This window comes from Manis pentadactyla, chromosome 16 (genome assembly GCF_030020395.1).
Source record: "Manis pentadactyla isolate mManPen7 chromosome 16, mManPen7.hap1, whole genome shotgun sequence".
Lineage (NCBI taxonomy): Eukaryota > Metazoa > Chordata > Mammalia > Pholidota > Manidae > Manis > Manis pentadactyla.
Window position 1 is genome coordinate 28,240,015 of NC_080034.1, and position 16,508 is coordinate 28,256,522.

The 16,508-nt window shown below is 48.5% G+C and overlaps 2 protein-coding genes across 5 annotated transcripts in view; one reads left to right on the forward strand and one right to left on the reverse strand.

Moving 5' to 3' along the window:
• Positions 1 to 16,508, reverse strand: part of RSPH9 (radial spoke head component 9) — an 86,426-nt gene that overhangs the window by 56,319 nt on the left and 13,599 nt on the right. The gene's annotated exons all lie outside the window — the stretch shown is intronic.
• On the forward strand, positions 1,176 to 16,483 carry MRPS18A (mitochondrial ribosomal protein S18A). 3 transcript variants are annotated; one of them, XM_036927384.2, is made up of 6 exons: positions 1,178 to 1,331; positions 7,732 to 7,763; positions 10,341 to 10,448; positions 12,830 to 12,953; positions 13,187 to 13,256; positions 16,076 to 16,483. In XM_036927384.2, the coding sequence occupies exons 1-6, from the start codon at positions 1,220 to 1,222 to the stop codon at positions 16,218 to 16,220; spliced, it is 591 nt and encodes a 196-aa protein (XP_036783279.1). In that variant the 5' UTR covers positions 1,178 to 1,219; the 3' UTR covers positions 16,221 to 16,483. The 3 variants fall into 3 exon arrangements, with proteins under 3 accessions (XP_057350379.1, XP_036783279.1, XP_036783280.1); XM_057494396.1 differs by lacking the exon at positions 16,076 to 16,483 and having other exon boundaries at positions 1,176 to 1,331; positions 13,113 to 13,251; XM_036927385.2 differs by lacking the exon at positions 7,732 to 7,763 and having other exon boundaries at positions 1,182 to 1,331.

Sequence of the window (16,508 nt, forward strand, 5' to 3'; positions counted from 1 at the left end):
CAACCTAAATGCCTAGCAATTGGGGATTGATTAAGTAGCATTTCTAGACAATGAAATAGTACACAGACATTTAAAATGGTGCTAAAGGAAGAAAAGAGAAGACCAAGTAAACATTCCAAAAAGGTCCATGCTAAGTAAAATACAATGGGGTAAAGTGTGATGTTTTTAGGTGCTGGGTCAGTTAAATATCGCTATGGAAAAAAAAGGGAACCTTAACCCCAATCTCAGACCACATAATAAAACAATCCCAGATGAGTTTAGGTCCAGTGTGAAAGGTAAAATAAAGCTCTTGGAAGAAAACATAAGAATATCTTATGACCTTGAAGAGGAAAAAAATTTACATAAGAAACTAGAAGTGCCAACCATGAAGGGAAAAAAGCTGATAAATTACACTATATTAAAGTTTTAAAATACTGCTCATCAAAAAATACACTGCAGAAGAATGAAAAGGCAACCCACAGAGAGGAAGCCTTTTCATAGAGCTTACACTCTAGTGGGGAGATACATCCTATGCAAACAGACGTAAAACTACAATTGTGTCAAGTACCAGGATGGAGAGGTATCTGGTGCTAAGAACAAAGTACACGCCAGTTAAGAAAGTCTCCACTGTGGAAGTGAAGTTTGAGCTGAGCTCTGAGAAACAGTTTATCAAGTGGCCAAAGAGCAGGCAGAGAAAGTAACTGTACAAAGGCCGCGGGGCCAAAGGGAAGTGCTTAGTGTATGAGAATGAAAGATGTGTGTGTTGCATGTGTGTGTAGGGGGTAGAGGTTGCGGGGAGGGAGGTAATCAAATCTATCCCAAGTCTGCCTGACACCTGATGTTCCAAAACCAGAGTTCCTAACCATTTCAACCTCTCCTGTACAAGCCTAGCACCAGCTACAAGAAGTTAAAAATCCACACGTCACTTGAAAAGAAAAAAGCTTCAAATAAATAGGGATAGTGCATGTAATTTACCAAGGAAGCCTGCCAGGGAACGAAAGCGGCCTTCCAGACTTGGGAGAACTGGCAGAGGAGCTAGAAACCTCCGCTAGATCGTCGGAATGAAGCACAGACTTGACGTGGAGACCTCTCCGCTGAGCACAAAGCACAAAGGGAAATAGAAGTGACAGAAGCAACGGAGCGAGACGCCCACGGGCGAACATATCTTGCCCACAACTGCGGCTGCGCGCGCGCCGTTCCGGAAGCGGAAGCGCCTAAGAGGTCATCGTTGATTTTGAATATGGCGGCCATCAATGTACTGGTGTCTAGTTGTGGACGGCTGCTTCGAGGGCTTCTGGCACGGCCTGCCGCTACCAGCTGGGCTTGGCCTCCAGCTCGCGGGTTCAGGGAAGGTGAGTCCCGGGTCCCGGCGACCTCCCAAAGTTGAGAAGAAGAGCAAAGGAAGTTGGTTCCTTCGCCCCGGTCGCCCCTCCCCCCCTTTCCTTCGCGCGGTTCTGAGGCGTCGGAGAGGCTGGCGCTGTATTGGTGCTTGAAAGCGCTTTCCAGTCTCTGAAGCTGTTCTCTTGAGCTCCCACCCCCCGTGAGTATCCTCAGGCGTGGGGGCGTGGGGAGGGGAGGACGAGGAGAAAGGCAGGCTCAGGTAGCGGGGCCAGAAGAGAAATTTTCCCAGGGTTCAGGAAAGTTTTCGGTAAGGGTCTACGTGTTAATTCTCGGTTCCATATTCACCCAACCGCCGCCTCCTTCATTAAAGAATCGCTGGGCTCTGAGAGAAGGACATCAGGATACTACCCTCTGCAGAGCCTCCCTTTCCAGTTTCTCATAAGAAAATGCTGTGATCTGACTGTGGCTTTTTCCGCTCGGGTCGCTTGTCTCCCTGAGAGGTGGAAGCTAAGGTGGAAAGGCCATTGAACAGCTAAAGCAGAGATAAATGCTGCACGATGTTATGCCTTTCGTTATCTTAAGTCTGGAATGGCAGCTTGATTCTAACATTGAACTGAGAGCTTACTGAAAGCCAAGTGTTGTACTCCCAAGCTCTAAGGGGATTCTGGAGAAAGAGAAAACACAACTCTTTCCCGAGAAGTTAGGTTCTAATGAGGTGGTATGTATATGACGGTCCAATAAATGCAAGTTAGGTAAATACATGAGGAAGTATAGGGAGATACTGTTACTGGAAACAGCAAACCCAATCGGAAGTTTTCATCACGGGGATGTGTCTTAAACAGGCTTATAAAAGGAAGGAAAGAGTGAATAAAAGTTCTTTTCGGATATACAGCCTTCCTCTATGCTCTTCTGGAAACGGGAAAGAATGAATGATATGGTTTCTTGTTTTCTAAGATATGGCATAGTATTGCCCAGCCTATCCTTTAACTAAAGCTGGGAAGTATCCAGAGGAAAAAAGTGATCATTGTTGTCAGAGGGAGCACAGAAGTCCAAAAGAAGAGCCAACAGAAGGAACCATTGCCTTTGTCTCAGAAGAGGTCTCATTTTTAGCTTTCAAACCACGATTTCAGTTAAATGGCAGACAGAACCCAGTTTGGGGAAATCAGAGATAGTTCATGAAGAAACGGAAATAGCAGGTAGGTTTGAAATAATTTAGCTATGAAGAAAGATGGGACGTTTGCTAGAAAGGACCAAAAGCCAGATTCTGCCTGGTTAACATTAAAATGGATAAACCAATCCGTTAATAAAGACACCAAAGAGATCGTGCTGATGGTACAAAAGACTTGGATAAGGTGTTTCATCTATTACCAGGCTGCAAAGTAAGCATATTCCCATAACGTTTTTGAACGTGCCTTCCAAGTGTCAAACACTGATAGCTGCAATTTTCATAGCCTTTATGTAACTGAAGTTAAGAACACTTTGTTATGTTCCCAGAGGACAGGCAAGAGGAACGGTTTTTTTCAAAGGAATATTTGAGGTACAGTTTTTTCAGTTGGAGAGTTTAGTTTGTGAAGTAATGGACTATATAATCAGATGGGTCTTTAAATTCCTCCTCTCCATAAATACTTAGGTTGGTAGCTCTTCTGTGTTACTCACTGTCAGCCCTTAAAGCTAAATACTTGAATTGATGTGATACTACATTAAGGCACTACCATATTCTATATTTTTGAGAACCACCTGTCTCCAGAGCCATAAAGTAAAAAAAAAGACTTCATTTTGAATTCTATGCAATACGTATCAGGCATACAGTATTACATGTATAGTTAATTTTGACTGGTCCCAGCTGGTATCTTTGACACCCAAATCATGTACACATAGAATTTGAAGTTGTGAGGAGGAAGCTGGTGTCTTGCTGAAAATATTCAAATATCTTAGTTTGCACAGTTTCAGAAGTACTACTTCAGGTTTGATCAGAGGTCGTGAGCACTCAGCACTAGTGCTCCCGCCTGTGGAGACTCTGTCTAAAGCAGTAGTTCTCATTTTGGAAGTGGGGCGGACCCTTTTGTCTGCCAGTGAACATTTGGCAAAGTCTAGAGAAGTTTTTGGCTGTCACAGTTAGTACTCCCAAGATCTTGGGGGAAGAGGCCAGGGATGCTCCCAAACATCTTAACAGTGCCCAGGAGAGTCCCCACAACAAAGAACCACCTGACCCGAAATGTCAGTTGTGTTGCTGTCAGGAAAGCCTGGTCTGCAGCTTGACAAGAGGGACCCAAGGCCAAAAAAATTATTATGGAAGAAGCAAGGCTGAAGGAAAATAAAAATAGAAATTGTGGCTTTCTAAGCTGCAAGCATTATGCTAGGATTTCCACATACAGTTATTCAGTCAGTCCTTAAAGCTGGGTAGTGGTAATGTTTTTACAGATGAGGAAATCAGTCCCGAGGGGTTCAGTAGCTGCCCAGCACCGCACAGCGTCAGTGGTGTGGAGGTAGAGCCAGCACTCTTCCCTCCACCAGATGTCCCCTTGGTGCTCCAGGGCGGGGCTTCCCTGTGGTTCCCTCCTGTCACTGAAAGCTCTAGGCAGTTAACTTGCTCAGGACCATTTCTCACGTTTATAGTTGACACTGCCAGACTTAGCAAAGATTGTTAAGTCTGCCTCATTCCTGCCTTATCATTCGTAGAGCCCTAGTGAAGGAAATATTTTTAAAACAAGAAAACACATGACTATCTGAATTTACAGTAATGACCTATCAGACACTCAGAGAAGAGAGTGTCGAAATGAATAAAGGCAGAAGGGAATTTTCTTCATCTTTTCCAGTTAGCTAAGAAGGGAATTTTCTTCATCTTTTCCTAGCATTTCAGACAAAGCAGTGCCTGACAAAATGGACAGCCCCATAGCTAAAAACTCAGAGAGAAATTGGGGGCATAGTCCAGAGTAACGTAGTGGAAAAGATTTTTGTGCAGCAGTGAGACTCCTTGTTCTGAAGCACAGGGCACAGGGACGTCCCCTCAGGTGTCCAATGCAAAAGAAGAGGGTAGGTGATGAGAGAATCAGAAAACGTCATTGGTAGAATTAAAAATGAACAGAAGGGAACGGTGCTTGAGCGAGGAATGAGTGTGAGAAAAGTGGATGGCCCACAGTGCAGCCATGTATCGCAAACACGTCCTCCACCCCCTGACCCCACTAAGACTGTTGGTGCCACCTTTAGTCGTCATGCCATTATGTTACTCCATTTCTTCATACTGTGCCTGGGATTTGGCTTCCATTGACTCCTTCCAAGGAGGACCTTGGTCCTGGGCACTTCCTGAAGCAGCTGCCTCCACTCATCATTCATCTTCCCTCACTTCCTACTTTACTAAACAGTTGGGTCTTTATTCTGCTGCAGTTCATTGAGCCTGTGTTTATGCAGCCATCACAGTCTTTTTGCATTCACTGCAGTCTCACCACAATGCTGTTTGCTCTAGGCTAGGCCAGTATTTACTGAAGTACTCAGAGGACCTCTTTACGAGGCATAGACTTTATTACAGTGAGGTTCCCATACTTGGTTCATTTCCCTTTTCTCCTCTAGGGTGAAGACTGCCTTCTATCCTGTTGTAACTCTCCATGGGCTGTACCCTCCACAGGTGCTCAGCAGATGTGTTGCCTCTTAGAAGATTTTAGCCCTTAATTCTAGTTTAGAAAACTGCCTCATATCTTTTCTTACTTTACTTGATAGAGCCGTATCTCAGAACACAAGGGTGATTCTATCTTTTTCTAAACAAGTTTTCTCTCAGTGCCTAAGTCTCTTAGTCCAGCTTTTCTCATCCACCCCTACTTCTCTTTAATGGAGGTGGTCAGGGACACATGGATCTCAAGTTTTGTTTGGTTTTGTAATGTTTTTGTATGCACACTGAAAATCAATACTATTTTGATTCCTATCTCCTGTTTTTCAGAGGCTTAAAATTGACTAGGACCTTTCCGGCTCCAGCCAGGCCCTCTGCCCGGGCGGAGACACCACCCTGATCAATCTCAGTCTTGTATGAGTGCTCAGCTCATTCCTTCTGGTTTGACAAATTGTCTCTATTAGATAAGCATCTGCCTATTGTTTTACCCACGGGCTTAGAGTAAGATGATTCACTGGCTCAGAGTTGCTATGTGGGGAGCTTGCCATGGGCTTTGATCTCTTTTCCAGGGGCCAGTGGGATGACTTCAGGGTTTGGTTCTTTGCCGGGAGTGATGTGTGTTTTATTAGATTTGTTTACCTCATAGTTAGGACCCAAGTGCCTCCACAGAGAGGGGAGCCACGTGTTTATCTGCTTTGTGTTTCAGGGCATTGTTCTCATGCTGACTGGAGTGGTACCGAATGTGTCCCCTTTTGTTTCCTACTGAGATTCTTAAAAACTTTTCCCCCGCTATTGCTGCTTAGATTTGTGACCCGTTCTTCTCACTTGGTTATTGCAAATTTGCATTTTCCATGGTGCCTGGAAAACCTGGGCTGCGGCTGTACCCTCCTCCTGCTTCCCCATGTTTGTAGGTTGGCACATGGCAGTGACTGTCCCCCTGCAGCTGTGCTGGCCTCCAGACTCAGTACCAGGTTGTTTCACCCACATAGCTTTTAGGCTGGTCTCTGTTATGAACAAGTAGATCCATGTGTAAGGTGATGAATTTTCTTTTACAGTGAGAAATCTAGTTTGTCTTTAAATTGATTAATAAGTACAGTGTCCTCTGAAGAAGGCCTCAGGGTCTTTCTGGCCACTGTTACACTTTTGTGTCTGGGAGTTGGACATTGAGGGGCTCTAAGGTTAGTTGTTTTGGAGAATGAATGGCCTTGCTCAGAAGCAAATGGGGGACAAGTCCAGGCAGTCTGTGTCCAGTTATGTGTTAGTCACAGAGCTCAGTGATCAGAGATGCTGCTGTGGCCTCTGGCTGGGTTAGATTGTCTCACTCTTTTTCTTAGATGTTCTCTTTCTTTTTATTGTTTATTTTTAATTTCAAAAGCAGCACATGTTTATTTTAGAAACTTTTAGAAAGTACAGAGAAGCTTAAAGAATAAACTAAAATCACCTTTTTGCCACCACTGAGAGAAGACCAGTATTACCATTTAGGTAGGTAACTTCAAGGGGCTGTGAGCCTCCAGAAATCCTTAACTATGTATGCTTATAGACATGTTTCTAGGGAGAGGTCCATAACTTCCACCACATTCTCAATCTTAGGCTCTGTACTAATTCTTGCCATTGGCTATAGCTAAGTAAAACTAATTGTGGTAGTCAGGCTGCTGTTAAAATAGGATTTTAGTATTTGGGGAGACTGTTTACTATATTTAGTACTTGGGGAGCAGCCTACCTTGAAAGCCCAAGTTTTCTATCACAGTAATTAGCTGTCAGAAGGGGACCATGGCAAGTATTTTTCTCCCTAAAAGCCAGCTAGCATTTATTGAGCAACTACTGGATGCCAGTTCCTGTGCTAACAGCTATGGCTTCTCACTTTCTAAAGAAACTGGGTGAACAAGGAAGAATCTCCCAAGAACTTTCTTTTTTACTGTATTTGCTGAATATGGGCTATTAGCTTGGTTCTTCCTTTGAATATTGTTGAAGTTGTCACTCTGCATCCTGTTTTAAGTAAGATAGGAAATACGGACAGCGTGACGCATCCTGTGCAACTTAGTATCTTCCCCCCTAGTTCTCTTCTGACTACCTCAGACTTAAATAGGCAAAGAGCTGAGGGTTCCCTTTCGGTTGGGAATGCAGTGCTCTCCTTGAAGTTCTGCCTTGACCCAGTATCTACAGGTCCTTTACTCCTCTCTCTCCCATCACCCCGCCTTCGTGTAGATACACAACCCCACAGAGAGAGAAGAGAAGAGGATTTAATTCACACAGCTGTCCCTACAGCTTTACCACAAGGCTCTCAGGATGAGTTTTAGGAGTGAATTTGTCTCTGCTTATCCACCGTGGGTTCACTGGAGCAGTGTTAGTTCAGTGCTGTATCTTAGATTGCAAATTCTTCACGGTCAGATGCCAGTTTGTCTGATTCTCTTCATGAAAGGCCACACATAATGGGTACTTCTGAAGGCCTTTTAGATGCTTCCCGCTGCCCCAACTTTTAGGTAGTCATTGCTAGCCACAGAAAGGTCAGACCTTGCCTGTTTGCTTAGATACAACCAATGTGAATTTTGGCTTAGAAAGGCAAAAACACTGTGGAGACCCTTCATCCTAGAGAGAGGATATTACTTGGGCATCTGGGCTTGCTCCCACCCAGCCTCAAGGACATAGAACCTTGGCACTTGGAAGTGAACACTTTCTCTCCCAGCTGGAGACCATAGGAAAGTGCATACTGCAGGCTCCCTTTTTCTGCATGTGTAGAATTTGAGCTGTTATTTAAAACTCCCTGTTCCTTATTAAATGGCTGATCTGATTTTTCCCCTTTATCTCTGTAGTGGTGGAGATCCAGGAAGGGAAGACGACTGTAGTAAGTATCATCGAGTTGGCCACTTATAACCTCTTTAACTCTTGGAGCTGCCTGGCTTCTCCTCTGAGGGAGGGAGACCCAGACTGTACTTCTGGCTCCAGGATCCACTCCCTCTGTCACCATAAGTCCCACAATCTTACTATTTTTCAGGTTATATGCCATAGTCTGGTTAACCAGGAACAGTCCCTGTGCCTGAATTGAGGCATCTGTTATTTGATTACAGTGGCCTTTTCTATGACAAGGTCTCAGAGCTCTTTGCTGAAATGATTTTTGGCGATGATAAATCAGTTTTCCAAAGGGGAAACTAAGGCAATGGCAGGACTTGACAGCTAGAGCAGGTTGACCCAGGGCCAGGAGCCTGGATCTCAGCTCCTTTCCTTTCTGCCTGGAATGGCTATGCTGCTCCTTAAGTGATGTCATTAAAAGGTGACACTCTTGGCACTGGGCTCACTTGCTGGCACCTTGGCTTGACTTAGTAAAAAGCTAGAATGATTCTTCATCCACCCACTGCCCCCCTTTCCCTCACTGGGCCCATTTTACATCCCTTCCTCAGGGAGTCATGGGGCCAAGATTATCCTATAATCCCTAAATTCAGCATTGTTTCCACATGGCCTTCCATGCCTCCAGGAAATCCTCAACTCCACAGAGCTCCCAGAAGCCTCTATACTTCCATGTCAACCAGCAGTTTAACCCTTCTGGCAGCCAACGATGCTCTGTCCTTCCCAAGGCAGTCTTGTCCCCAGGACAAGCCCTGAAAATTCCCTCTTTGGGTCTCCCCCAGGATACTCCCCTCAGCCTTTTCACTGTTTACTCTCAAGACAGTTCTTTTTAGGGAGCCCCCCCATCCCCTTAGGGCACCTTTTTTAGCTCCTTTATTCAAACCTGAAACAAGCATTCACCATATAAACTCTGTGCTAGTGGAGAGAAACATCTGGCTTTTGAGTATGAAGAGAGTTCTTCATGTGGGGTGTGACTTTGCTATTTGTACAATGAACTTGGAAATGTTGCAGCAGTAGGAGAGCCTTTTGGGGAGAGAAGCCCATCCAGGCCCAGAGAGGCACTGCCATGGCCAACTTTGGGTTTTGCTCACTCTCTGGGGGCTCACTTTTCTTCATCTATAAAAGCAGATCATGATGCCTCCGTCACTACCTCATGGGGCTGAAAGTAGATGATATGTGTCAACTGCTACCAGCAGAGAGCCAAGCATGTAGTGGGAAGTCAATAAAGGTTAGCTTTCTCCCCCAGGCCCACCTTAATTCCTTCCCAAGGCCTACCACAAAGCTACCCATTTTCCCTGACACTTCCCCATTTCTGGCAAAGTTGTGGCCTTGGCAGAAAGTTAGGTAGCAGTGCCCTGGAAGCATTGCTTCCAGCTCTCCTTACATTTTGCCAGTCCCCCCCTCTGCCACAGGAGATAGTGTTGCTTCCCTCCCAAACCCCATCGTCACTCATAATCCATGGCCTCAATCAGCAGGGCTTTCTGAACTCCCGCTCTTGCAATTGGAGCTGACTCCAAGATCACTGGTTTCTTGGACTTAGTAAATTCCAAGGCTGTGCAGGGCACTGGATACAGCAGAGATGGTGGAGGTCATTTCACACGTGGCCTCAGCAGGTTTTGAAAGGTGGTTTTCAAAATGATAAAAGCAAAGAGTATAGGAGAATGTATCCTCCCATCTGCCTTTTTAAAAAGAGCAGCAGCTAAATGGACAGTGACTGCAATTGGGTGTGGGGGAACTTGATAATATGGGTGAATGTAGTAACCAGAATGTTGCTCATGTGAAACCTTCATAAGATTGTATATCAGTGATACCTTAATGGAAAAAAAAAAGAAGCAGCTAGAGTGCACACAGATACCTGCTTATATGGGCATAGACCAGGGTCTCTGTGCTGCAGCACTTCTGGCATTTGGGGCGGCTAATTCAGTTCTTTGTCGCAGGGCCTGTCCTGTGTGTTCTGGGATGGTTAACGGCTTTCCTGCCAGGTGCCAGTAGAGCCCCGTCCCCCACTTGTGACCATCAAAAATGTCTCAGACATTGTCCAGTATTCCCCAGAGGGCAAAGTCATGCCTGATTGAGAACCACTGACATAGACTAATCTCTGTTAAGATAAAGCTGGAAACTGCAGTTTCCTCAGAGAAGGATATGTGGATGGGACGGAGACTTCCTTTGGACTCCACATCCCTGCACAGTTGAACCTTTTTACCATGTGCATTTATTACTTTTTTCCCAAAGCAGGGAGAGGAAAGCATAATGTGCTGGTGTTCCTATTTTTTTTTTTTGAGGAAGGAAAGGTAGCATTCAGCTGATGGAGCAAACCTCCACCCTTATCACCAGCATTCAGTTCAGTTTCCACTACCCTTGCAGGCCACCAAACCACATCTCTCTGGCCACTCCAAGGCCCAGTAGGCTCAGCAGCCTCAGAGCAGCCACCATGGTTCAGGTGGAGAGACCTGTTAGCTACTTCTGTGAGGCCCCCAGAGATGCACTTTTATCAGCATCCCATCATTTTGGGGTTGCTCAAGAATCAGAGGCTCCACACAGCCCTCTCCCTTACTGGCTCTCTTTCTCTGCCTCCTAGATTGAAGGCCATATCACAGAGACTCCCCAGGAAAGTCCAAACCCGCCTAATCCTTCTGGCCAGTGCCCCATCTGCCGGTGGAACCTGAAGCACGTGTATGGCTATGAGGTGAGTCTGCACAAAGATGTTTGGCTGTGCATGTCACAGAGGACATATTCCCTGGTCACCTTAAGCAGCACCCTCCACCTCCCCATAGCCACTGTTGCATCTCATGGAACTACCAAAAAAAGAATCGTTTTGTCCAGTGGCTCTCAACTTTGGCTGCATGGGGGAGCTTTAAAAAAAGTGCTCAGGCCCCACCCCCAGCCATTGGTTCATTTGGTCTTGGGTGGAGCCTGGCCATCATTAGTTTTTAAATAAGCTCCCCAGGTGATTGTAATTGCAGCCAAGGTTGCGAGTCACCAACTTAGTTAATGGTCTGGGTGTATGCAATTCAGAGCACCAGGGCCCTGTAACCCAGTCTTGCTGGGTTGTGTTCCCAAGGGGGTGGAATAAAATATTTGGAGAGTCCTCTCTGTGATCTGGGGACTCATTTCTGTCTCTTTCCTATTGGAGCTGCAGAAACCCTCTTTGCTCTAACTCTTCTAGATGTGTTTTCACAGCAAGATGACACTGAATAACATCAGGAAACCTGCATTGAGTGCATGCTCTGGGCAGACAATGTTGTAAGCTGATTCTTGAGCAACCCCAAAATTTACATGTCTTCATTCACTTAGTTTTCACAAAATCCCTAGGAAACAGGTACTTTTTTTCATCCTTGTTTTACAGATGAGGACATGAGGCACAGAGAAGTTAATGAATTTGCCTCAGATCACTCAGCTAATCAGTATCAGAGCTGGGATACAAACTCTGGGGATATAAAACCCACTCAGAGCCTATGATCCCAACTACCACTCTACATCCTCTGTAGAAATCAGGAAGCCCCGGGAAAGGGCACAGCCCTGGAGAAATCCATACTTGTCCTTCAGAGTTCTATTGGTGACATTAACACCCTATTTTTAGGCTTCAGGTGATTGAGGCTCTGGGCCACTTTGACCTGCAAGTTGTTTCTGTGCTCCTCTGTGGAAAGGGATGACTAAGGGCCAAGATCCCTGTCAGGTGGTAAGAGCAGGAAAGGCCACATGCCCATGGGATCTGAACAGAATGACCCAACTAATCTCCTGGGCTGGGAGCCTTGGCTCTGGGCCACCCCAGGGGGTGGAGGGAGGAGGGTCTTTCACTCTGCTCTGGCCCTTCTGCTGATGGCTGCCTGGAGGAATCGGAAGCTCACAGGCCATGGGGCACTGTTCACAGCTTATTTTGACATGGAAGTTAGTGGGGTCATGGCCATTCTTGGAATCCCAGCTGGAAGATAGGGAGGTGAACCCCACACCCGCCTGGCCACCATGCGACACTCTTCCTACCAGCCGTTTCCAGGAAGTGGACTTAGCTTTGTTTACCCAGCAGCAGAAATCCAATCCTCTCCGAGGTAAAGGCTAAATTTGTTTTCCTTTTACCCCTTTCCACTCAGGACACCATTAGCCTGAGCTACATAAAGCTGTCGGCTTGCCTGGCAGCCTATGGTGGGGGGGCTGTGAGCACAGTTTATTACCTTGGTTAATCCAATCCAAGTTCTTTTCATCAGATTCTAGAGTACAGGGGTGGGATTTGGGGGCCTGGGTCCCTCAGGAGCTGCCCAGTGATGCAGACAAAGCTGCACTCACACAGCTAGGTGCCTACCAGGGGAGCAGGTTGGATTGTGGAACAAGACTGCTAAGGCTGGCCACCAGGCCCCTAGGGGTTGGGGGTGGGCAGGGTGGGAGACACTGGTTTTTTTTAACCCCTTCTGCCATCCCGTGAGAGTTGGGAGGGAAAGTGGTTTATCCATGTTTCCATGACTCCTCCAGAGCAGTATGATGGCCCAGAGGAAGCCACAGAATCTTTCATATCCAACTGCAGTGGGCTTAGAAGATGTGGTTTAACTTCACATTGCCAGTTCCTTCCTCCTCAGTACCTCTGAGGGAACGGCAGAAGGTGGAGGGCTGTCTGCTTGTGTTCTGGCTTATGGCCTGTTGGCTCTGGGGTGGAAATGGTACAGGTTTTCCCTCTTGTGTGGAAATACATGACATATTCTCTACCTCACCCAGGACTTCGCAATACCAGGAAAGATAACTTCAGGTGCACAAAAGATAGGTAACACTTCTTGAAGAGTTCTCTCCTTCAGCCCCTCTGTCAGGAGGTTATCTCATGGAGGAGCTGGGAGCTCCGCGGTTGGTAATGGGGCCAGAAAATCTGGCCAAGTTGGGATTTAGCCCTTTTGTTAGGGTAAGGGTAGCACACCAGTGTACAGAGCTCTCTATGGAGGGAGTGAGTTCAGGTCAGTTCCCAAGGGAGATGACTGCCTCTTGGAGCCTGGGAGGTGGTGGTCTCCCCTATGGCCATGTGGCCCTGGCTCCCTAGCATTAACACCCACCCCGCTGACCTCATCTCCTGTTTTCTATTTCCACCAGGACGTTCTACTGCTCACTCAGTTCATCCGGCCTCACGGAGGCATGCTGCCCCGAAGGATCACAGGCCTGTGCCAGGAAGAGCACCGCAAGATTGAGGAGTGTGTGAAGATGGCCCACCGAGCAGGTAGAAGGCCCTCTCAGGGCCAAGATGGGCAGAGGGCTGTGGATGCCACCCCACCACCCTGCCCCCTCCAGCTGCCCCATGTTGCAGCCCCTTCTAGAAGAGAAGTGGACAGCCAGTCTTCATTATACTCACCCTCAATGCTAACCTCCTACCCCCTAGGTTTTCTCTCTGGCCCTCGAGCTGCAGAGGGAGCTACAGAGACCAGCCCCTTATAGGCATTTCCCTCCACTCAGGTCTGCTCCCAAATCACAGACCTCAGCTCCCTGAAGGATTTGTTCCGAAGAGCAAACCCCAACTCAACCGGTAAGCACACCTGGGTGTCAGCACTGTGTGCATTCTGAGGCCCGCAGCTCTCACTGTGTTCCCCTGGGGGCCGCTTCACTGGTGCTCGTGCCATAGCTCAGGAAAGCTGAGCTGCTCTGGCCGCCTGGTCTGGCCCTTCCAGCTTGAGCACTCACCCGTGTCAGCCCCACCATTTCTGCAGTTAGTACTGTGCATACCTCTGTCACCCGCCCTTGCTGGTCTCAGCCTCTTTGCTCCCCAGTAGGGCACTTAGCACAGGGGCAGGAGGGTAATGCTAGTTGGACATTAGTGTGTGCTAATCCCTTTTTATGACATCATACCACATTGCTATGGGAATATCGGAGCACTCCTATAAACTTTCAGGATCCCAGCACTGGGGTTATTAAAGGGCAAAATGAGGCCTTAGATATGGGAAGACTTTGAGGTAGGCCACTGTATAGCTGCAAGTCACTAGCTAACTGTAGAACTTTAGCATCCACATAAACTATGTGGCAAACGGTGTTGCCTAAAGTTGTGCAGTTAACAACCTGCACAGCCACATGAGGTGGTCTAGGAGGTCCTGAGGTTTTATAGAGGAGGATAGGGAGGCCCCTAGATCCTGGAATCAGTCTGCCTTTCAGCCTAAGTAGGCTGACCCATCTGGTATAGGAGCAGATTCCTGGCTAATATTGCAAACAGTCATCCTCTGTGAGTTCCTTTTCCCCCTGTCTCTGACATTACCCCACTCACATATTCCTATGGCCATAATACCCTCCTGTTGAGAATAGATCCGTGTCTGTAAAACCAGCCACCGATTGTTTGGCTGGGGGTGCAGGGCCAGGGCTGGCTCTTCACGATGCCTCACCATCACTCTGGCCCCATGCCCATCTCCACCTGCGCCTCCCACATTGTTAGCTGGGCCATCTGCCAGCAGCCCTGGAGCAGCAGAACATATTAACCTCTTCCTGTCATTCCCAGATGTGCTCTGGCCTGCTTGGTGGCTGAGCCCACCATTGCTCTGACTTGCTGAGAGACAGTGGTAGGCCTGAGGACACAGTCCATCCTGCCCTCAGGCCTTTGAAGTGAGGCCAGGCTCCCTCCCATATATCTGGTGTCCTTTAACATGACACAGGATTGATGATGTGGGGGGGCTCCTGTGTTGGAAAAGGCCAGGGTTGAGGTGGAGGGAGGGGAGCAGGGCTGGGGTCCGGCTGCAAGGGAGGTTGATTGCCTTGTGCCCTTGCAAGGTTCTTTATCATTTCATCCAGAGATCCTCGAGTTGCCGAGCACTAGCCCACACTCTGCCAGGCGCCAGGGAGCCACGCTTCCTCCTTTGTCTGCCCCTCCTGAAGAGATAGAAAGGAGCTTCAGTTCTTCCTAGAGCTGGAGTGTCCCCAGAGAGCTCACTGGAGGCCACCCAGGCACCCCCTTCCCCTCAACACCCCCAGCACCCACCCACCCCCACCGCCTCCAGCTAGCTGCTCCATGTGGCACAGGCACAAGGCCCAGGGCTGGCTGAAGCCTAGCATCCCCCAGGTCTTTCCAGGGCAGCAGCTCTGGAGAACCTGGTCAGTCTCGGCTCTTTCGGGCTCCTTGAATCCTAGTTAGCACTTTTTTGGGAAACCGGCTCCCACACCCCACCTCGTCACTCACCCCCTCTGAAGACTGGGCAGTGTCAGCACAGGGACCTGCCAGGGGTGTTCCTCCCTTTACCTTCTGCTGCCCCAGTGCCACCAGCCACATACAGAGCTGTCCCTGGGGCTGACCCACTCCACATGTCTCCCGTTGGGGGCACTGCCATCCACAGTAGATGTGGAGAACCCTCCCCTCCCTGCCCAGCTCACACCTGGAGTGTAAGCCAGCACTTCCTGCATGTCCGACTTCCTCTCAGAACTGTTCCCTCTACACAGGGCTGAGACCAAAAGACTGGGGTCCAAGGGAGTTCAGTTGAAATGTACAAATCAGCAGTTGTTATTTTCACTTTCATCTGCAGGTTTTCAGCCAAGGAAATTAATTTTTTTAATTAAAAAGCCTCTCATTGGAAGGTCTCTAGAGGCAGCTGGGTTAAGCCTCAACTTAGAATAGAGGCAGAGAAGGATCCTGGCCTTTGCCATGGCTGAGCTTTCAGGACAAAGGGTGGGCCTCTCTGGACAGAATCCAAGTTTCATTCTGGATGGAGTAAACCCCAGTCCCAGCCGGCATGAGCTACTTTTCCGGGAACCATCAAGGCCCTGGCCATCCCCAAAGGAGGCCAAAGGACTGTGGGCGGCAGCCATCATTCCCCACCCCCCTCCTATTTACAGGAACCTTCCTGGGCTAGGTCTGCACCCATGGGCCCTCACCCTTGGCTTCCGTCACGGGTTAGGTGAGGGTCAGGGGTCCTACACCAGTTATGGCTGCCCAAGGAAGCTCCCTAAAGGTTGAAAGGGCAAAGGGGAGCCAAGTGGGGAAGAGGGGATTCCTCCCGGCCCTTACATCAGCCTCTTCTTGCCCCATGACTGAGGCCAGAGAGGGATGATACGCTCTCGCCGCAGCCTCTTCCTCCGCCTCCCCCAGCAAATACACACGAACATTGACAACTCATAAAGATCAAGGGAGCACGTGGCCCTGGGCTGCATGACCCTGGCCACACACGCTCGCAGCAGCCAGAGCCCGTTCGCGTGTTTACAGCACACGCAGCCGTTGCTCCCAGGAAAAGCCCTTACTCCTCAGGAAAGGAAAACTGGTGAAAGGGTTTGGTTGGCCTGAAGGTTTGCTTCGGCCTGAAGGAGCTGTGCCTACTCTCCCAGATCAGGCATGGGCCCCCAAGCTCACAGCGCCTCCGTGGGCTCCCTCCACAGGTACCTGACCCGCTGGTCTCCCCGCTCCATCAAACCCATCTACAATAAAGGCCGCCGCTGGAACAAGGTGCGCATGCCTGTGGGCTCACCCCTCCTGAAAGACAACGTCTCCTACTCCAGAAGACCTTTGGTGCTCTATCACTGACTGAGAGTGGGGCTTCCTGAGAGCCTGGCCAGAGTTCCTCCTGGTCTCCTGTCTCATCCTGCCAGGATGGAGGTGGCCTGGCTTCTCCACAGATGGCACAAGGGGCCTGCAAAAGAAACTGCACTGGGAAGCTGGGGGCGGGCAGGGCAGGTGGTCCCTTGGCAGCTGCTGTGATCTCATGGCTGGCTCTGGCCATACTAACTGCTGGAGGACACAAGTTTTGCCCAAAGAAATGTCATAAACTAGGCTCGTGTGCTCACCCACTGGGTGTGTGCTCACTGCTTGGGA